Below are 15,387 nucleotides of genomic sequence, written 5' to 3' on the forward strand. Positions count from 1 at the left end.
TGGAAAAAGAGTTGTTTTACGTTTCTGTTGGCTTTGTACTGTTTATTGCTCTTTTCTGAGTGACAACAACGTCAGAGCTAGATGGAGAGAACAACCACAACACGTATTATGTTATTAGTCCAGACACAGTACAGTGTCAATAGTCTCTTATCTCATGCTGCGTTATGTACAGAATCACGCATAATTCTTGTTCTTAGATATTAAAGCTCAGGAAAATACACAATTTCAAGTCGAAATTAATCTGTTGCCTCAATAAATTTTCAGAATTCCTACATAGTGTCTAGTGTCAGTCAAATACGCAGAGCAGCAGCACTACTGAAATAGCTCTTAGACCATGTGGTCTAAAGTTTTTTTCCATGCTTGTTTTAGTGTGTATTAATGAAACCATGATAAAAGTGAGGTGTATAAGGATATAAAACTACTCCAGAATGAGATTTTCACTCTGCAGCGGAGTGGTAATTCAGATAAAAGTGCACATTCATGTGTCGAGATTCACGCTGAAGTACCAGGTATTAAGCTTTTCAGTGTGGTTTTCAGTATGACAACTGTCTTTGAGTATTCTCTCATGTTTAATTCCTTATTGTGGCATAATAAGTGATCTGTTAATGTCATACATACAAGAAAATGAACATGTGCATTTGAAACTGAGCAAATAGTTGGAACTAGCCAACAGTGTGGAAAGAAGCACTTTGTTTCAAATAAATTGACTATTGTAGCAGGAAAGAGAGGTTATTTTAGGTCATTAAGAAAAGCCAAACTAACTTTGCAAACCAACAAAAATAACTTCTATGTTCTGCATGGCAATGAATGCTTGACCTGCTAATAATGTAAGATCAGAAAACTGAAACTACAACATATTATTTAGTCTTCCATGATTATGTGAATGTATATTAATTTACTTGATAGCTTCCAGTTATAGAAATCCAGTTTGCTTACATTTGATGTAAGAGCTGTACATGAAGTAAAAATAGAAAAATAAAAAACAAAAATGTGTACACAGGTCACATGGAGACAACCCTACTACTCTCAAGACAGCTATGCACATGAACTTCTGGCTTGAGGGCGACAAAAAATTCGTCCTGACATATTCTGGCTGCTTCTTGCTACTCAAATAACAAACACCACATTCCAAGCAAGAGCCCACTGGCAGTTGCTCAAATAAACCTAAGTCTTCAAAATTTGAGTGCACACACACATGGTATATTCTTCCGGGTACTCACAGGCAGATGATACTGTGATGGAAGTGAAAAATGATTTAGATTATCAACAGATGGCTGCAAAATGCCAGTGTGTCAAACTGTAATACAGATTTCCTGTAATACTAACTTAATTTGAGTGGAAAGTTTATAAGAACATTAGAAGGTTCACGAGAATGAAATATTGGAGATGGTTAGCTGTCAAGAGAGAAGGTGTAGATAGGTTTTGTGTGTGTGTGTGTGTGTGTGTGTGTGTGTGTGTGTGTGTGTGTGTGTGAGAGAGAGAGAGAGAGAGAGAGAGAGAGAGAGAGAGAATTGTGATACAAGGCTGTAATTCTCCTTGCTGCTCTTTTCAACATTCTGAACAACTTCCTATTCTAAGTAATAAATTTCTACTGCAAACTTAATATCTAGTCTGACAGTAGCAACATACGAAAATGTACAGTAAGTTTCATGTACTTTGACTCAACACAACATACAGTACTACGTAGACATATTAGATATACTGCTTCCTTGTAGCCAAGACACATCCTTGTCCACAAAAACAGTACGAGATCCAAGAGATCACTCAAATACAAATCACACTACAAAATATATACACTGCACGTCATTAAAACTGCAACACCAAGAAAATGGCAAGCAAAAAGAGTCAACTTGGCATGAAATGTACCACATGCTTGTAATATGCGAATGATTAGCATTTCCATACAACTGCAAAAAGTAGATGGGCATAACGCCATCTACATTAGAGCTGAAGTAGACAGGAATAATGTGCCTAAATCTGCCATCAGAGCTCAGTTTGACGCAATCTGCTGGGTTATATACCCCAGATTGTCTACAAATTTAATTGTGTAATCTTCCTAGTGTACTACATATGCACAATAAGTGAAATTTCATTTAAAAATATTTATCATATCAGTTGGAAATAGTCACACTTTACAACCAGTTTTTATCACATTTAACAATCAGCATCTTCAGATCTAAAAATAAACCAAACCAAAACAAAACATTAATAGTGAAAGATTTATTAGTTCTTTTTTAAAGATCTTCCAAATAGGAGGAACAAAGTTAGAACAGGTGGATGGTTTCAAGTACTTAGGATGCATATTCTCACAGGATGGCAACATAGTGAAAGAATTGGAAGCGAGGTGTAGCAAAGCTAATGCAGTGAGTGCTCAGCTACGATCTACCCTCTTCTGCAAGAAGGAAGTCAGTACCAAGATTAAGTTATCTGTGCACCGCTCAATCTTTCGACAAACTTTGTTGTATGGGAGCGAAAGCTGGGTGGATTCAGGTTACCTTATCAACAAGGTTGAGGTTACGGATACGAAAGTAGCTAGGATGATTGCAGGTACTAGTAGATGGGAACAATGGCAGGAGGGTGTCCACAATGAGGAAATCAAAGAAAAACTGGGAATGAACTCTATAGATGTAGCAGTCAGGGCGAACAGGCTTAGATGGTGGGGTCATGTTACACGCATGGGAGAAGCAAGGTTACCCAAGAGACTCATGGGTTCAGCAGTAGAGGGTAGGAGGAGTCAGGGCAGACCAAGGAGAAGGTATCTGGATTCGGTTAAGAATTATTTTGAAGTAATAGGTTTAACATCAGAAGAGGCACCAATGTTAGCACTGAATAGGGGATCATGGAGGAATTTGATAAGGGGGCTATGCTCCAGACTGAACACTGAAAGGCATAATCAGTCTTAAATGATGATGATGATGATTAACTTTTATATACTGTCAGTCTACATTATCTGCTTTTCAGGAACAATTTTAAAAACATTAAATTTTAAATGTTTCCAATCTATGGTATCTACAAAAATAGTTATTTATTAATGTTTTGTTTTACTTTTAGATCTGAAAAAGACCATTACATGTGACTGGAACTAGATATCTAGTGTGACTACTTGCAACTGACACTGTTACAATAAGTACTTCAAAAAATTTGAACATTTGCAGAATCTCTTATGAAATTATGTCACCCATTACTGAAATTTCATTCTTTAGTATCCTTCCTAACAATATTAATGGCCAGCAGTGTACCTCGGTTGATGCTGTTCCCCAATTGCCAACATATAATAACAAGTAAGAAAATCGTGTAATAAGAGCATGTGAAAGTCCCCGACTCAGTATTCTGCGGCATTTGTCTCCCTATGACTGTGGGAAGGAGCTACCACAATTGTTCATGTAACTGACCAAGAAATATAGAACTACTAGTAAGATACATAAATATTGAAGGGTTTCATGTTGATGGAAAATATTTATGTCTTCAGCCAACAATTTCAAAATACAATCTATCAAACCCCAAAAACATTGGTCGTGCTGATAATGAAAACTGAAAGATTAGAAAAACATCTATAAATGCCAACTGCCATACATAATCTACATATGTCACCAAATGTTCCATCAAAAATTTTGCTGGTATTTGATATGCACTACTACAACACAACAGGGAAGGGCACGTGAAAGTTTTAAAACTTCTGCTACATTAATATGGGAAGAAAATATAGCTATCTGCACTAATATACCTGAGTGGGGAAAATAAGTTTATCCGATAGCTGATACAATACTTCCAGTAGTGGTCAATATGATGCAAAGCATTTCATCGCATTTTAAATTTACGCACATATGATCCAGCATGCGAAAGTCCCCGACTCAGTATTCTGCGACATTTGTCTCCCTATGACTATGGGAAGGAGCTACCACAATTGATCTCTTACTAATTTCATGCAATGCAACTGGAAGAACATACCTGCTAATTACATATCTTCATTGTTATTGTTTTAATGTAGAACTGTAGTGTTCTGTATAAGGGTCAACATCACTATACACATATGTAAGTAAGTCAAGAGAAAGAAAGCAATAACTTTGAGCTGTAATGTTCACTATGACAACACAAGCAACATTAGGTGCCTCATCTTGTGTTTGGGAATGAAAGGTGTTATATTCACACTCAAAAGTATCTTAAACAATACCGTGTAAATAATACACCTCATGTTTACTAACTCTTCTTTCACAATTTTAAACATGGCTGATAGCAGGAACTAAATAAATTTTTGACAAACAAAGTTTACAGTAAACGGATTGCATAAGTTAAATGTAAAAACCTTAAGCAGGTTTTGATATTACTGAGGATACCTTCTTTGTGTACCTCCTTTTGAAGAAGGTAACCTTAATGGTATCGAAATCTGGTAAAGGCCTTTACATTAAACTTACGCCACCAGTTGTCTGTAAACTTTATTTATTAAAAATTCTCATTTCTTTGTAAAGTACATAAGGTATACCACAAAAGAGGAAACTAGAAATATCATTTGCCACCTACAAACAGGACATGCATTTCGCTTCAAACAGCTGAAATTTTCTTAATTGTGTGTCGTAATAGGTAGTAGCTTTGTCCATTACATAGATGATGATGATGATGATGATGATGATGATGATATTAAGAACCAACACTACAACTGCATGGATTTTTAAGTCTTAATTTAAATGAAACCTTGGAATATAATATAAAAACTTAATGGTTAATCATCTGTATATCTTAACAGATTCATTGTAACAAGCTCCATGGTAAACAGCTCAGTTTATGACCTGCTGTCATCATATATACTAATAACATAATTCTGAGTGACTGATGAATGTTTTATGTTAATTTCAGTTCTGGATGCTCACCTTCCTCTTCAGTGATACACTCAGACTCTTCCATGACTTTTCGCAGTAAAGGATGAGCCCATGGCTTGTTCACCATTTCAGAAAGAATATGGCACATGTGAGCATCAGATCCCGTGAGTAACGATGAACATCTCTTCAAGCTAACAATCAAATGTGTTTTTGTAGCTCTTGAACTTCCAGGCCACTGCTTGCGTAGAACAACATTCACGGTGTGCCTGTTTCAATAGACAGTTGTAAATATTTGAACAGGCTTTCAGCATGACTAAACTTTTTCACATTCATACGCAGACTGAACATTAACTGTATAGTACATTAAATCTTGCAAATTATCTATGTCAAAATCAGAGGAAACTTGGACTGACCTCAGTTCCTCTCTAAGGTATCTGTGATGCCCATGTGCGACAACCATGAATAAAAGTTAACATAATACAGCACGAAAGCATTGGCATCAATATTAAATGTAAAGAAAGTACTTCTTTCATATAAATTATAAGGTAGTTGGAAATTGCATGAAATCTGTACAGAAGAAACAGCAGACAATTGCTAGTCAAAAGGCACATGTATGAAGAAAAGTAGTTAAGCAAAAGTGTATTTACAGCAAATATCCATATTATTTTGGGATTGACAATTGCTAAATACAGCAATCTGAGCAAAGGAGAATGAAATACTTAAACCCATTATCAATGCACATCAGTAGACTCAATGTAACTTCCTGGGAGATTAAAATTGTGTGCTGGACTGAGACTCGAGTTCGAGTCTCAGTCCGGCACACAGTTTTAATCTGCCAGGAAGTTTCATATCAGTGCACACTCTGCTGCGGAATGGAACTTTCATTCCAGTACACTAAAGGGTTGCTGAAAATTAATTATGTAGTACTGGGCACCATACAGCATGCACTCAAATTGTTATAGGAACAAATATGCACCACCATCACAAATTTGTGGCACAATTATTGCTAGATATCTAATCTCTTGCATTGTGCTATCATTCTACCTCCATCATCCAAATTATTGTGTGACGTGTCAAACAGTTGAAGTACTACATATTAAAAGTTCTTTTTCAATGTTGTAATATTCAGTAATTGAAATTCTTATTTATTACTGAACAGTAAATGGCTAGGGAAATGAAAACGCAGAATTTTTCTCCCCTTCATATTTGCACCTAATTTCTGTCACATAAATATTTAATTTTTTAAAACTGATTCGATATAGTTTTAAAAGAACATGAAATTTCCCTGTTACTCAAGTATGTTACAGCTTGTACTTGATAACTTCTGTTTCACTACTCTCATTCATGAACTTATATTAAACATATTTATTAACTTTTACTGAAAAGGAAATAATACACATATCTCAGCGTTACACCTGTCGACATTGTACACTCATGTCCACAATGAACTCAAGGAGTTCATGCTCACTGGGAATGGCAGGCAAAACAATTCGTGCTCCAAATTTTTGTTGTGTTTCAGATGCACGCAACACATATTTCTTTAAATACTCACAGCCGCTAGGCACTGTATTTAATGTTCCATTTGATAAACATAAAAGCTTCTCAATTTGCATACATTTTTCACTGTTGCTTAAAATCACATTCCTTGGGTACCATGTCTCAGCTGAAGCCTCAAACCCTTTCTGATTGGGATCTTTGTGTTTCATGATAAGCAAACTTTTTGTAGTTTTTGTTAATTTATCAAACACACCTTTGAATTCTGCTTGTTCCAATGTAGTTAGTTCACACAGTATGTTTTCTGTTGCTTCATCTTACTCTACTTCACACAAGATTCGAAATTTAATCCCAAAGTTTTACGTTTGGAATAGAATACATCCAAGATTGGGTACCTGTACCACTTGTGTAAATTAAATCAGGCAAACCAACTAGCTGGAACTTCTGTCACAAAAAACTTATGGGCATAAATCCCAGTCACACATTTGTCTGTAAAATTTTACATAAAATTTACTACACAATTACTACTGTATCTCATTTCCAGTATTTTAAATAAGCTTGCAGTATCATCAAAATATTTTTCCAAATAAACACAGCTTTAGAACAAATATTACCCCCAAGTAATGACAACAGAAAAGGAAAGCTTCCTTTAAAATCATAGTCTTTAACCTAACAAATTAAATACACCTATATTTACAGCCTCTAGTGTTTAAGAAGGACTTCACTATTCTTACTTCATTTAAATCAGATATAATTGCAGTCCACCATATGCCAATCAAACTGAATTTGTGTGTGATGAACACTGCAAATGGATCAGATGATCACTTACAATAAGTTGTCAATTTTTGTAACTATGTCTCATGTACGGAGCAGAGTCATTTATACATTCACTGCACCATATAGTAGTTTGTGATGATATGGTGTATCTACAAAGTGGGAACAGTTTCTTTTACATCTGCTGCTTCAGAAGAGTTCACAGCAGTACTGTGATTCCATCACAAACAAAGTTTATCATCTTTACAATTACAGCTTTGCTAGTGAATTTCTTGTGATCAGAGAAATTTCTAAAACATACTGGACTTCCACATAAAAAGGCATCTATGGCACATAAGGCACACTAGTCAGAGATTCGGTGTTACAGTATGAATACAGCTAGAAATGACTGAGGACAGTAAAGTTGGTTTTAGTTTGCCCTTTTCTACAATTTCATTTTGTCCATTATCAAACAGTATCACTTTCAAATTCATTTTCTTACTATAACGTACACATGTGAAAATTTTATCTTTACTGATGTACCTTGTCGTACAACAGCGTGTAAATGATATTTTTTACAGTGTACCACAGTAGCGTAGAGGAAATGGAGTCAAACAATTTTGTACAGGATACTTTTAGTCTATCAAGTCAGCAAGTACTTCAAATTGGCCTACAAAAACCATCTAAGCTAACGAGCATGTACATCATGTGGAATTTTCATATTCTTTCACTCCATAAGTGCTAACTATTAGTCCTACAGAAAAAAATAAATAGGACCTTTTACATAGGAAACTGAATTTAGTTTTTACTAGTGTACGTTTTTCCTAGAGGATACGGATTTCAAGTTGAGAGAGAGAGAGAGAGAGAGAGAGAGAGAGAGAGAGAGAGAGAGAGAGAGAGAGAGAGAGAGAGAGAGAGAGAGAGTGGGGGTGTAGAAAAATGTGCAACTATATGGATTATTTCTCATTTGACTTTTTTGTCTTCATTGATTCAACTGTTAACCCCCAACTGCTTAGTCATGCACTTACAAACTGTAAAACTGATGCTTGTGTAAGTTTTGGGTGAATTTTAACAACATATAATTAAAAGTTAAATTGTTTTGCTTGTATGGCCTCCAGACTACAGTGCTTGTAAAGGTTAGGCATGGATCGAGTTGTCAACGTAATTAGTTTTTGTGTAATATTTACAAAAGTCATTTTTCCTTCATTACCCTCACAGGCATGTTTAATAATGTTAATGAAATAATTAACTAAGCTGGTGGCATAATAGCCCATTCAATGAAGACCAAAAAAGATTTAATACGGAAAATAATTTGTGTGGTTCCACATTTTTTACAGCTGTAGGAGAGAATGCTATGGAAAATGTACTAAAAGCCCTGACCTGAGGGGATTGGGGGTGCTAGGGTGTGTACCTGAAGGTCACTTTTGCATGATTTTCTTGAATAATTTGATAACTATGGCATTCTGTGAAAACATATCCCAGTACAAAATTGAACAACAGTAAATTTACCACAAAAACGATTATATTCATATTTTCTTTACTACTAATAGTTTGTGAGTAGAGAGAGAATGAATACGAAAATCTCATGCAATGCACATCTGCTGTAGCTTAGGTAGTTTTTGTAGACCATTTTGAGGTACTTTCCCAACCTGACCAAAAGTCTCCTGTATAACATTGTTCAGCTTGACTTCCTCCACCCCACTGCAGTAAATTCTAAACAATTGTCATTTACACCCTGTACACTGCAAAATCCTGAAGTGAATTGTGTACATGTGAGTATGAGTGAGTGTTCCTGCTGTGGTGGCCAAAGTTGCAAGTGTGTCTTCACAACCAGCTGAATCACATACATGTTAGATGCAATTGCAGTTCTACAATTGGATGCTGTAATAATGTTCGTGCAAGGTGTCGTCAGGTCATCCGAAAACCATGAATAATGTTCTGCCATCAGTGGAGAGCTATAGTGCTACACAGTGTACATATTGATGGCAATCATTCACTTTTTCACTTATGTGTATTTCCAATCAGCTAGTCACAATGGTGGCAGAAGCATCGAATAATAATTTGTCATTGAAATTTGGTACAAGAGAAACCCCGACCACAGATCGAGGTTATCACTTCATGTCAGAATCCACAAAGCAACTTTGGTCATTCATTAAGAATTCGTAAATAGGACAATAACAAAATGAAAGAATGGAACAGGTGCACAGAACAATAGGGGAGTTGTTGAGTCGTCATAATGACTGGGATACTCTTGTTACTTTAAACAGCACCAGTGTACAATTCAAAGGTGCAAGAGAGTATAGGATTCTCGCCATAAAAGGTAGTGTAGGGTTGGAAGGTGCTATCACCACCTGAGACAGTGAAAGGCAGAGTGGAGGAAAATGGAACACCAGTGCGGAATTTTGTGAAAACCTTACGAACAGTATGGTGCCAAGTGCAAACATGATCACCCTAGGGCAACAGGAACATCCTAGGGCAACAAGAGCATGTTTTACAATGGTATGCAGTGTTATCAAAGTACCATATAGGGCAGTGAGCAGTGGTGATGAGCTCTCAAAGAAAAAGATGATGAAGAAGAAGAGGGGGGTGGGGTAGAGTGAGAGAGAGGGGGAGGGAGAGGGGAAGGGGGAGGGAGTGGGGGAGAGAGTGAGAGGGGGAGGGAGAGGGGGAGGGGGACGGAGAGGGGGAGGGAGAGGGAGAGGGGGAGGGGGAGGGAGAGGGGGGAGGGGGAGGGAGAGGGGGAGGGAGAGGGGGAGGGAGAGGGGGGAGGGAGAGCGGGAGGGAGAGCGGGAGGGAGAGGGGGAGGGAGAGGGGGAGGGAGAGGGTGAGGGAGAGGGGGAGGGAGAGGGGGAGGGAGAGGGGGAGGGAGGGGGGGAGGGAGAGGGGGGAGGGAGAGGGGGAGAGGGGGAGGGAGAGGGGGAGGGAGAGGGGGAGGGAGAGGGGGAGGGAGAGGGGGAGGGAGAGGGGGAGGGAGAGGGGGAGGGAGAGGGGGAGGGAGAGGGGGAGGGAGAGGGGGAGGGAGAGGGGGAGAGAGAGGGGGAGGGAGAGGGGGAGGGAGAGGGGGAGGGAGAGGGGGAGGGAGAGGGGGAGGGAGAGGGGGAGGGAGAGGGGGAGGGAGAGGGGGAGGGAGAGGGGGAGGGAGAGGGGGAGGGAGAGGGGGAGGGAGAGGGGGAGGGAGAGGGGAGGGAGAGGGGGAGGGAGAGGGGGAGGGGGAGGGGGAGGGAGAGGGGGAGGGGGAGGGAGAGGGGGAGGGGGAGGGGGAGGGGGAGGGAGAGGGAGAGGGGGAGGGGGAGGGGGAGGGGGAGGGGGAGGGAGAGGGGGAGGGGGAGGGGGAGGGGGAGGGGAGAGGGGGAGGGAGAGGGGGAGGGAGAGGGGGAGGGAGAGGGGGAGGGAGAGGGGGAGGGAGAGGGGGAGGGAGAGGGGGAGGGAGAGGGGGAGGGAGAGGGGGAGGGAGAGGGGGAGGGAGAGGGAGAGGGGGAGGGAGAGGGGGGGAGAGGGGGGGAGAGGGGGGGAGAGGGGGGAGGGAGAGGGGGAGGGAGAGGGGGAGGGAGAGGTGGAGGGAGAGGTGGAGGGAGAGGTGGAGGGAGAGGTGGAGGGAGAGGGGGATTGGTGCTGATTATGTCAAAACTCCAAGTACTACTGTATTTTACAGACTGTAAGACACATTTTCCCCTTTGAAAAATTGCCTACAAAATTCAGGTGCATCTTGTACTCTAAATTAAAATGAAAATGTGTGTTTGATTTGTCAGTCTTGTCAGTCTTAAAAATGTAACAATATTATGAGAAGGAAAGTTACCACTCACGATATGGCAAGGATTCTGAGTCACACGTAGGCACAACAAAAAGATATATGGCTCGAAAGCTTTATTCGTGACAGTCTTTTAGTTGTGCCTATCTGTGACTCAGCATCTATGCTACTTGGTGAGTTGCAGCTTTTCTTTTCATAATAGTGTTACAAACCATCCTGGATTTTTATCAGTCTTAAAAATGGCCATAATGCCGCCGGAAACCTCTCTCTATCTGGCAGCACTGGATTCAACTGGCAGCAACAGTGCACTGATGCGCCGAATGTGAATTGCGAGGATTCACAAGCTTGCTGTACTGTCTCCATCCCACCCTGCCATCACAAACCTAGAACATTGTCTAGCCTATGTCATTGCAGTCCAAGGTACCAGTTAACTTGAATTGAAAGCAGTACAATATTTTTAAGCTAATTTTGTAATGGAAATAAATAAAAGATATTTATATAGTGCGACTATAAATTGAAAGTGATAGCATATGTAGAACAACGTGGAAACAGAGCAGTTGAGCGGCATATCGGCCTTCCACTAACAGACAAAAAAATTGTGACTGGTGGTCTAGTACAGAAGAACTGGAAGAAGAAAAAATAAAATAAAATAAAAAAGAAAGAGGAAGACTAAATGTGCCAAAAGAAGACTGAATGCAAAATGGTCAAAACTAGATGACGACATATTGAACTGGATTCATGGACACCATCAAAATGGCATTGTAATACCAAAATGATTCGAATATGTGCTTGTAACATAGTGCTACAGTGAAACTTAACACACTTTAAGGATGGAATTGGTTGGTGCTAAAGGTTTATGAAGTGTCATGACCTTAGCAGGAGAAAAAAACCAAAATATTTCAGAAAATGCCACAAGAGTATGAAGAGAAAATATTATTCCATAGCTTTATTATTCAACATAAAAAGAAAACCATTGTGCAACTGAGCCCAATAGCGAATATGGACAAAACTCCCCTGACTATTTATGTGCCAAGTAACAGAACTGTTGCCATGAAAGGTGCTAAAACTGTAACTATAAAACAAGTGGAGATGAAAAAATGCAGTAGACTGTTGTCCTTTCATGTTGTGCTGATGGTACTAAACTTAATCCATTGATAATTTTCAAGTGCAAATCAAATGGCTCTGAGCACTATGGGACTCACCTTCTGAGGTCATTAGTCCCCTAGAACTTAGAACTACTTAAACCTAACTAACCTAAGGACATCACACACATCCATGCCCGAGGCAGGATTCGAACCTACGACCGTAGAACCGCGACTGACGCGGCTAGAACCGCTCGGCCACACCGGCCGGCTGCAAAACAATGCCAAAACATTCTGAATTACTGTCAGGTGGTGGTGTTCATGTACATGACATGGGATAGATGGACAAGGCTGGTATGAAATTATGGATTAACAAAGTGTGGGAGAGAAGGAAAAGTGCTGTGTTCAAGAATTCTCTTCTTGTGATAGATCAGTTTAGCAGTCATTTGAAAAATTCTGTGACAGAGAAACTGCGCCAGGTAAATACAGAGATTGCTGTTATTCCAGGTAAAGCATATATGAGAGAGGTATGGAACAAATGGATGATGGATGAAACCCAACGTAAATTCATGCTGGAGGGAGTTTTAAAATGACCTAAAATCAAACAAGTGTGTCAGTGGATAAAACAGTCATGGCCTAGAGTGAGAGAAGACATTATTGTTAAATCTTTCAAGAAGTGTGGCATAAGTAATGCTCTCAGTGGCAGTGAAGACCATCTTATATATGAAGTAGTAGTAGTAGTAGTAGTAGTAGTAGTAGTTCAGATGATGATTTTCAGGGATTTTAGAGGTCAGTTTGATTTTATAAAAGTAGAATTTGTTTTAAGCCTGTCTTTGCAGTCTAGTAATAAAAATGGTAAAAATATTATTAAAAAAACTGCTTGAAAATTAAGATATGTCTTATAATCAGCAGGGTCTTTTAGTCCATAAAATAACTATCATCTTTACCTTTAGCAGGCATTAATGGCAGTTGCATACACATTGTGATACCCGAGATCCAGCAAAACTGACGACTTTTGTGAAGTCTGTACATCTCAAAACAAATGAGATCATGTTAAACTATAACAGATAGGAAGACTCATGTCAATGGCAGCACTAGAGCAGCACCAATGTCTGAGGGAGCAGGATTCAGTTGCCCCTCCATGATGGTAAAAACAGTCACAGGGATATGGATAACAGAATTATTCCTTGGGAGAACAAACACAGACACATTGTCCAAGGAATATCACAGTCCCCTCTCCCGCCAGTCCACATTTTCAGAAACTGTGACCCCACTGGGTGTAGGCCTACTCAGTGTAGGGCTCTGTCAATGTTGTCACAACTTGCTACAAACAGTGACATCCAAGCCATATGGAACAATTAGAATTATGAAACACTGGGATACTGTTAAACAGGACTCACTGACATCTCTGAGCCACAGTCTACACTGTGCTGTTAACTGTCATCTATTGCGTAGCCCTTGGGATTTGGACACATTGTTGTGCTAGTCACTTCGTATCACTTCCAGGTGTAGTTCCACTTTATTGTAAGTTGCACTGTCATGTGCTCAATGTTCCTCGAATTTATAAGTTCCCTGCGAATGGGGTGGGAATTACACTCAATACAAAGTAAGTCTATAACCCTGCACAAAACACCAATGACAAATTAAATATCTTGATTTTGTCAAATCTGTTGCTGCCAAACCTAGCCTCACGAACAAATATACACTATGTGATCAAAAGTATCTGGATACCTGGCTGAAAATGACTTACAAGTTTGTGGCGCCCTCTATCAGTAATGCTGGATTTCAATATGGTGTTGGCCCACCCTTAGCCTTGATGACAGCTTCCACTCTCGCAGTCATATGTTCAATAGGGTGCTGTAAGGTTTCTTGGGGAATGGCAGCCCATTTTTGACGGAGTGCTGCACTGAGGGGAGGTATTGATGTCAGCCTGGCAGAAAGTCGGCATTCCAAAACATCCCAAGCAAGCCCTCTCCACGAAAAACATGACCACACTATAACACCACCAACTCCGAATTTTACTGTTGGCGCTACACACGCTGGCAGATGACGTTCACTGGACATTCGCCATACCGACATCCTGCCATCGGGTCCCCACATTGTGTACTGCGATTCGTTATTCCACACAACGTTTTCCCACTGTTCAGTCATCCAATGTTTATGCTCCTTACACCACACGAGATGTTTGGCATTTACTGGAGTGATGTGTGGCTTATGAGCAGCCGCTTGACCATGAAATCCAAGTTTTCTCACCTCCCACCTAACTGTCATAGTTCTTGCAGTGGATTCTGATGCAGTTTGGAATTCCTGTGTGATGGTCTGGATAGATGTCTACCTATTACACGTTACTACCCTCTTCAACTATTGGTGGTCTCTGTCAATCAACAGATGAGGTCAGTCTGTATGCTTTTGTGCTGTACATGTCCCTTCATGTTTCCACTTCAGTATCACATTAAAAACAGTGGACCTAGGGATGTTTAGGAATGTGGATATCTTGCACACAAATGTATGACAAGTGACACCCAACCATCTGAAGTCCGCGAGTTCTGTGGAGCACCCCATTCTGCTCTCTCACGATGTCTAATGACTATTGAGGTTGCCAATATGGAGTACCTGGCAGTAGGTGGCAGCACAATGCAGCTAATATGAAAAACATATGTTTTTGGGGTTTTCCGGATAATTTTGATCACATAGTGTATGATTATGTCTGTGGAAACAAAAATCTTGTGACATGCATCTACCAACTAGGATTTGTATATCCAAGAAATCAGAATGAGCAACAACTATAACCAGGTGCTATGCCCTTTGTGGTGCATGGAAACAGACGCTTGGTCCTGAAAGGCTACAGAGAAATAAGCTGTGTTCTCCAGCATCTAACAATATCAGCATCACTACCAACATTCTTCTGTAATATATAGAGACACTCTCTGGCAGCATGTGGAAGTTCTGTGACTGGCGTCTCCACAACATAATACAGCCAAACAGATAAAAGTACTTGATTGTCTACATGTAACTCCTGGCAATGACAATCGAGGAAGTAGTCAAAATCTTGAGATTACACACAAATCTGATGTGACAAGAAATCTGTGAAGCCTTTATCTAACCACAGTGGCAATTACAATTACTATGTTGTTTCATAACCTGTGACTTCTCACATTTTTCTCACATCATGTGTCACTTTTTTACTAGTTGCGCATGTTTTGTAAATTTAATTCTTGTCCATTTTCTTTGTACTATTAATCTACTGCTTGAACAAATATTACTCATATTCCCTGAGCATTTCTTTAAATGTGTAGCCCATGTCACCTACACTGACTAGATGAATGCACATCAAACTCCAAGTGTTTGTACACAATTGTAAGGCTGCCAGTCATAACATATTTTGTAATTGCCTTTTTGGCCAAACTAATCAGCACTGTGGCAATGTGTGACAAATTATAACACCTGATCTTCAAAATCAAGTAATGCTTGGAAAGTACAACAAAGGATGTACACA

General features: G+C 39.8%; 1 protein-coding gene across 5 annotated transcripts in view; it reads right to left on the reverse strand.

Moving 5' to 3' along the window:
* The window catches only part of LOC126299084 (serine-rich adhesin for platelets-like), a 197,311-nt gene that overhangs the window by 55,747 nt on the left and 126,177 nt on the right, over nucleotides 1-15,387 (reverse strand). For all 5 annotated transcript variants that reach the window (XM_049990754.1, XM_049990758.1, XM_049990756.1 and 2 more), the window contains one exon: nucleotides 4,866-5,080. In XM_049990754.1, the coding sequence (XP_049846711.1) occupies nucleotides 4,866-5,080 (215 nt within the window). The remainder of the gene's footprint in view (nucleotides 1-4,865; nucleotides 5,081-15,387) is intronic.

The sequence above is a fragment of the Schistocerca gregaria genome, chromosome X (genome assembly GCF_023897955.1).
Source record: "Schistocerca gregaria isolate iqSchGreg1 chromosome X, iqSchGreg1.2, whole genome shotgun sequence".
NCBI lineage: Eukaryota > Metazoa > Arthropoda > Insecta > Orthoptera > Acrididae > Schistocerca > Schistocerca gregaria.